Source organism: Pygoscelis adeliae, unplaced genomic scaffold, assembly GCF_000699105.1.
Source record: "Pygoscelis adeliae isolate BGI_AS28 unplaced genomic scaffold, ASM69910v1 Scaffold85, whole genome shotgun sequence".
Taxonomy (NCBI): Eukaryota; Metazoa; Chordata; class Aves; order Sphenisciformes; family Spheniscidae; genus Pygoscelis; species Pygoscelis adeliae.
The window spans coordinates 537407-544341 of NW_008824900.1; the positions used below are offsets into that span (position 1 = coordinate 537407).

The following is a 6935-nucleotide window of genomic DNA, read 5'->3' on the forward strand; positions in this document are numbered from 1 at the left end:
TTGCCACAAGGGAGGGCTGAGAATCACAAGTTCCCCGGGGTCGCTGGCTCCTGCTGGGTCTGTGTCCCCCGTGGCTGCCGCGGTTGTGTTCCTCGTGCCACCCATGTGATGTGCTGTGCCTGTCGTCTCTGTTTTGCAGACCCTGGTGATCAAAGTCTGCGGGGTCATCCTCTCGGTGGTCGGCGGCCTGGCCGTTGGGAAGGTGATGTGCACAAAGTGCTCTCTGGCACGCTGCTGGCATGTTGTTACCCGCTGCTGGCACGCGTGCCACAGCCCATTACCGGCCCCGTGCTGGGGATGGGGTGCTGGTGGCCCTGCAGTGACTTCCCAGTTTTATTCCCTGGTCTGCTGGCCAAGGTGACTGCGGCGTGGCCAGGCTTGGGGAGCCCCCGGGGCATGCGGTGCCAGCCCCCCGGGCGCGCCACCGAGCCAGCCTGTGTGTGGCTCAGCTGAGGGCAGGAGAGCAGCAGCCTACGTCCGTCGGTGGTTGTCCCTGCAAGTGTTAGATGGGGGAGGCCTGGGTGCCCTCTTGGGACCTTTCTAGCTTGCTGGGATCGAAGGCAGGCAAGGGAAGCCCCTGTCCCCTCAGCTGGAGGGAGTGCCGGTGGGAACAGGAGGTGGCCTTGGGAACCACTTGCTAGAATGAGGATTTAAGGGGGGAAAATGGCAAGGTCTGTATTTCCCGGAGGGAAATCCTCCCGGCCAGCTTCTTCAGGGCTGCAGCCTGGTGAGCAGCGTTCAGCCATCCCTGACTGTCCCTGGGGTTCTTCCTTTTCCGATCTGACTCTGCTCTCCCGCCCAAAGGAAGGACCCATGATTCACTCTGGAGCGGTGATTGCTGCCGGGATCTCCCAGGGAAGATCCACGTCTTTAAAGCGAGACTTCAAGGTCAGTGTTGAGGGCCGAGGGGCTGCGCTGCAGGTGTCCCTCCTGTGCCCAAACCAGGCTCTTCCTCGGGGTCATGCTGGTGGCTTGGGGCCATATATGGCATACCCTGTGTCTCCCCTAAACTCATGCCTGTGGCCAGCCCTAAACCTGCCTTCGCTTCGATGTTTCAGATCTTTGAGTACTTCCGCAGAGACACAGAAAAGAGGGACTTTGTCTCGGCTGGAGCTGCTGCTGGCGTCTCGGCTGCCTTTGGTGCCCCCGTGGGTACGTGTCACGGCTCTCTGACACTGAGCGGTGCCTGCATGTGGATCTCGTCAGGAGGTTGCTCCCACTTGCATGGAGGCAGCTGCCGGGATCTGCCTAGGGCACTGCAGGAGCCCTCCTGCAAAGCGCCTGGCCCGGCTCCAAGCTGTACTGCCATGCCACGCAGGTCTTGGGAAGAGAGGAGGGGGTCATCTGTCTCGGATCCCAAATGTTGCCTCCCTCAGATGGAGGAGGGCAGGGGAGGGGCTTCACTATGATCACTACATCACTGATGGCTTGGTGGGCTTGCTGGTCCCTTCTCTGGGGCCTGTGAGGTCTGGGGCAGTGTGGGGCACAAGGTCTAGGATGAATTTGGGTGCCTTAGCTGGTGCTGTGAGCCAAGGGTCTGTGGCACGTGCCCCTTGTGAAGGTGTTTGTGTCTTGTATTTGCAGGGGGTGTCCTCTTCAGCTTGGAGGAAGGGGCTTCCTTCTGGAACCAGTTCCTGACGTGGAGAATCGTAAGTGCTGGAAAGCAGGAGCAGTAAATCGAGGGCTGCCAGCTGTGATGTGAGGCATTGCCTTTTCCTGATGCCCTGCAGCCCCAGGCCTCCTGCCATCCCTGCCCCAGCCGGGCATCCCAGGGAACAGCATCCCAGCTCCCCTTCTGTGCCCTGGCCCTCAGGGGCTGAATTTGGACCTGGCTGAGCTCCATCTTGCTGCCAACTCCTTTCCAAGGGAGCTGCCTTGGGCTGTGCCCCAAGGCAACAGAGAGGCAAAAGGAAGAGCGAGCCCCTGGTTGGTGTAAGCTGCCCCGAGTGCTGCCACAGGGAACGTGGCCTCTTGTCCCCACCACACCTGGGTACCAAGCCCTACCCAAGCGCCTTGGGGGGGTGGTTTGGGGCAGTGTGGGGGGCACGTGGTGAGGGCGCGGGGCTGGAGGCATCTGGCAGTAACTCCGGGCTGCATCTCCTTCCAGTTCTTCGCCTCCATGATCTCTACGTTCACTCTGAACTCTGTCCTGAGTGTTTACCACGGCAATGCTTGGGATCTCTCCAGCCCTGGGCTCATCAACTTCGGCAGGTTTGATAATGAGGTATGGCACAGATATTGCCCATGTAGGGCTCTGTTTGGGGGGTTAGAAGCAGCCCATGGAAGCTTGGGGCCACCAGTCTGCCTTAGAACATCGCCCAGGGGCTGAGGCAGGCTCTGCCCTAGCAGGCTGTGGGGTCTGGCCAGATCCCAGCTCCACCAACCCCAGCAGAAGGCTTTTCTGCAGCCACTGCTAGGTCTGGGGGCTGCGGGGTGACCAGGGGAGACTTTGGGGCAGCTCTGGGAGCTGCTCACCAGCACAGGCTTGTGCTGTCCCAGCAGACAGTAACCGGCTGCAGATGGACCAGGAGTTCTGAAACCCATTTCTTTCTTGCTTGCAGAAAATGGGATACACAATCCAGGAAATTCCTATCTTCATCTTTATGGGAGTGGTTGGTAAGAGAGTGCTGCTCTTTCAATTTGATTAGTCTGAATAATTTCCTCTATTCACTGTCTGGGTCTAAAAAGCTTTGGAATCCAGTTTTCTGGGGAGAATGGAAAAGCCATTAAACTCTGGAGCAGAGGCTGCTTGTGGGGCTTACACGGGGGTGAGAGCTGGATCCTGGCCCAACCCTTACCCTTGTAGCAAAGGCGAGCCCCTTTAATCCACGTACTGCAAAGTTGTCGAGTGGGGTCAGCGCATCGCAGTCATGGGCAGCCCCTTGCTTTCGAATGAGCTGCCCTTATCCCCGCGGAGCTGTCCTACCCCTCACCTGCCTAGTGCCAGCACTGTGACACTGGCCCCCTGGCCACCCCGCTGCCAGTGCCGGGCTCCTTTTGGTGTCGGGTCCTGGCTGTCTGCAGGGACAGCGTCCACATGGCCTGGGGCTGTTGGTCATGCTGGATGGGTTGTTGATGCCTCCCTGAGCTTGATGGGTTTCATGTGTTCTGGGCAGCCGTAGGAGAGCCTGGGACCTGCATGCTGAGCTTTTCCGCTTTTGCATTTGCAGGCGGGATCCTCGGGGCCCTGTTCAATGCCCTCAATTACTGGTTAACGATGTTCCGGATCAGGTAAGAGCTCATGGGTAACTAAGGTGATTGACATGGGTTGGCTGGTGCCTTCTGTGCTCCCTCGAAGCGGCGTTCCCAGCCAGAGCAAGGCTGTAATCTCGCACTTAACGTGAGCAACAGCAGCCCCTGGAAGCTGGGAGGCAAAGATGCCACGTGCCTCTCGCTGCCTGCTGTCGAGGCTGTGACCCGCAGCATCCCACTGTTGCTCTGACCCTGCTAAGTATTTCCCTCCAGTGACTTGAGGGCCCAAAGAAGTGCAAACACTGTGCAGATCTGACTGTTACGTGCTTCTGAGAGTAACGAGAGAATGGAGAGACCTACGAAAGCCATCTGAGCCCAGTCTGGCACAGGCAATACTTGTCACCAGCTTTTCAAACACCAGGACCGGCCTTGTGGCCTCAGGGAGGGATGACCCATGGCAGTAGAGCGGTGAGGGGCCTGCAGCAGCTTCCAGGGCATCGCTCCTCTTGGGCCTTCACAAGCCGCAGCTTTCTGGGCTTGGCTCTGCACTGTCCCCCCAGCCAGATCACGCCAACCTTTCCATGGGAGCTGTTGTGCCCAGCTCCGTGCAGGGGAGGCAGGCAGGTCGGCTGGAGCTGGCTGGGCAAAGCTGCTCTTGCCGCTGGCCTCCCACCCCAGGTCTCTACGATAGCTTTGCCAGAGGACAAGAGCGCAGGACAGCCTGGCAGGGTCTGGGAAGGGAGCAGAAGCAGCCAGCCTGTATCTGTATGCCCGACGTGACGTGCCAAGCCAGGCTGTGGGTGATTCTACCCGCACCCCTGGGTGCCACCCTCACTCCTCCGCTCCCTTCGCAGGTACATCCACCGGCCCTGCCTCCAGGTGGTCGAGGCCATGCTGGTGGCAGCAGTGACGGCCACCGGGGCGAGAGACTGCCAGCCCATCCAGGGGAGCACGGTGGCATATCCCCTGCAGGTAGAAGATGCTGGAGAACGGTCCCCCCAGGGTGGGGGGCACTCTGAGCCTGGTTAGGGGCTGAGGGCTGAGCGGGGACACGAGTCCCTGCTGGGTTTTGTGGCACTGGACCTCACAGTCAATGCCCTCCGCCGCAGGCAGAGCTGGAGGCCCAAGCGTGGTGTTGGAGTGCTTGCTGTCCAGAGCCGCCTACTCCCTGGCACGTGTCTCCCTGAGCCTGGCAGCCTTCCCTGCCGCAGGGCGGCCTGGATCTGCTGCTTCTAACTCTCTCTTTTCTTCCCCCTCAGCTTTTCTGTGCTGATGGAGAGTACAACTCCATGGCCACTGCCTTCTTCAACACACCTGAGAAGAGTGTCGTCAACCTCTTCCATGACCCTCCAGGTCCGTGCATCTGGCGAGTGGGTCCTTGAACATGAGCAGAGCGGGGCTGGGCTCGCACAAGGTGGCCGACCTGTTCCCTGGCCGCTCGTGGGACGAGGCAGGGGATGATCACCACGGCCCCATGAGGGCACGATGGGATGCAGCAAAGCACTGTGCCTGCTCCTTTCCTGTGGTGGTGGAAGGAGGGAGGGATGGATGCTCCACCTGGTGGCACCTACGAGCTCAGCCGAAGGGCTGTGGTCTCGGGAGCCTGTGGACGAGGACCTGGTTTTGTTCGTGCATGTTTGCAAGCTGTTGCTTCTGAGTTGCGTGGGAGCACGTCTGACACTCGCTGGCTGTCTGAAGTCGGTCCTGGGAATGTCACTGGCTGTTTTCTTAATTAGCAGGGCCTCTTGCCCCAGAATGACTTTACCTTCTGGGCAGGTTGTGGAGGTGGATCTCGGGGTTTAGATTTGCTTGAGAAATGCAATTTGGCTCCCAGGTTCCATCTCCCATTCCCCTTGGACCTAGTGTAACGACAGCACGCCCTCTGCCTGCTGGTCTGAGTTTTGTGCCCAGCTGCACGTGGGCAGGGAGCAGACAGCGCTGAATTTCTGGACCCTCAGCCCAGAGAGTGCTGCTTGGCCACCCGAAGCCAAGTGATGTCCTGTGTCTCTGGGCCCCTCCCTGCAGTGCTGGGTCCTCCCTGGCTCAGGGCTTTGGTCTATCGACCTCTCTGTGAAGGAGAGGTTGCAAAGTACTTGTTTAAACTAGACTGAGCTGCTCAGCAATCCTAAAAAAGCAGTAGGCTGAGTCCTGGGGACAGCAGGGTCTTGCTGTGATGGCACAGCCTGTGCCATGGCGCAGCTCGGGACTGGCCGGAGCAGCCATGGGAGCTGTGGGACGGGGAGGGGGTTTGCAGGACCTACTCTGCTGAGTTGATCCCGAAGCTGGCGGTAGGACCCCTGCCAGCTCACCAGCACCTCTGTCCTCCTGACCTTGTCCTCCAGCACTGGCAGTCCCTCGGGGCTTTGAAATTCGTCACGCTGCCTTGTGGGAGGCTGGGAACCGTGGAGCTGGGAAGGGACAGGTCATCGCAGGTCACGAGATGGAGGAAAGGCGCCTGCTGGACTCAGTGGGATGGGAGGGCTTGGGATGCCGCCGGCCGGTGGGGCCCTTGAGGGGGCAGAAGCAACCTAAAGAGCCGGTTTGAAAGGCTAGTGCTGCCAGGGAGGAAGGTGCACCCGATGAGAGGGGCTTTCACTGCTGGGAGTGTGTCGTGGGGTGCTGCTGTCTGTTCTCCCATGGCCGCAGCCCATCACGGTGTCCTCTGGGCTGCGGGACCAGCACTGACTCTCCATTCTCTCTCCACCTCAGGTTCCTACAACCCCATGACGCTGGGCATGTTCACACTGATGTATTTCTTCCTGGCCTGCTGGACCTATGGCCTCACGGTGTCTGCGGGGGTCTTCATCCCCTCCCTGCTGATCGGCGCTGCCTGGGGGAGGCTCTTCGGCATCTCCCTGTCCTACCTGACCAAAGGCTCGGTGAGTGCTCGGTGAGAAAGAGCGCTGGGTGGGAGGAGACGCGGCACCCAGCCCTCCTCCCTTGCCGCTGGGCAGGCAGCACGGGCGAGCAGCAGGCATGAAGCTGGCTAAGAGCCTGGCACAGCAGTCTGGAAAGGTGTGGAGTGGGGTGACTCCTCACTTGATGCCTTCCTGAGCTGCATCTGGGCTTTCCCACGTCCCAGCGGAGCCCTGCCGGCAGGTGGGCTCTGCAGGTGGCCTCAGGCACTCCTCCCCACTTTGAAGGGGGGTTTTGGGGCCAGGGTGCTGTTTATTATCTCTGGGTGCCCTGGAGCCAGCAGTTGACTCAGCCCCTTCTCTCTCCTGTGCTCAGATCTGGGCTGACCCTGGGAAGTACGCCCTGATGGGAGCTGCCGCACAGCTGGGTGAGTTCCCCATGGCGCAGTCTGGCCACCTCCTGCTCATGTCAGGGTGAAGGTGGCATGAGAAAAAGTGGTCCGTGCTTCCCTGGCACAACTTCTTCCCCAGCTGAAGCCCAGCCTGGCTGTTGGCTTCCTAATAAACCTGCCAAGTACGGGCAGCACTGGGGCACTAGCGAGGGCTGGACTCGTCCAGGGCACCCCTGCCTGTGCAGGCGGTCCTGGATCACCATGCAGAGACTTAGGGGCCTCGGGTGCTTTGCTATCCCCTCGCCCCATGTTTCCCACTATCTCGCAGGTGGGATAGTGCGGATGACACTGAGTCTCACGGTCATCATGATGGAGGCGACGGGCAATGTCACCTATGGCTTCCCCATCATGCTGGTGCTGATGACGGCGAAGATTGTGGGAGACTACTTTGTGGAGGTGAGAGCTGGTGTGCTCACCAGGAGCCTGGGACCCGGCG

General features: G+C 60.1%; 1 protein-coding gene across 1 annotated transcript in view; it reads left to right on the plus strand.

The window, feature by feature from the left end:
• The window catches only part of CLCN7 (chloride channel, voltage-sensitive 7), a 14849-nt gene that overhangs the window by 5615 nt on the left and 2299 nt on the right, over positions 1–6935 (plus strand). Inside the window, 12 exon segments of the mRNA XM_009324800.1 lie at positions 140–202; positions 805–888; positions 1059–1152; positions 1585–1649; positions 2108–2224; positions 2562–2616; positions 3171–3231; positions 4047–4164; positions 4452–4545; positions 5902–6071; positions 6424–6475; positions 6768–6895. Coding sequence (XP_009323075.1) covers positions 140–202; positions 805–888; positions 1059–1152; positions 1585–1649; positions 2108–2224; positions 2562–2616; positions 3171–3231; positions 4047–4164; positions 4452–4545; positions 5902–6071; positions 6424–6475; positions 6768–6895 — 1101 coding nt within the window.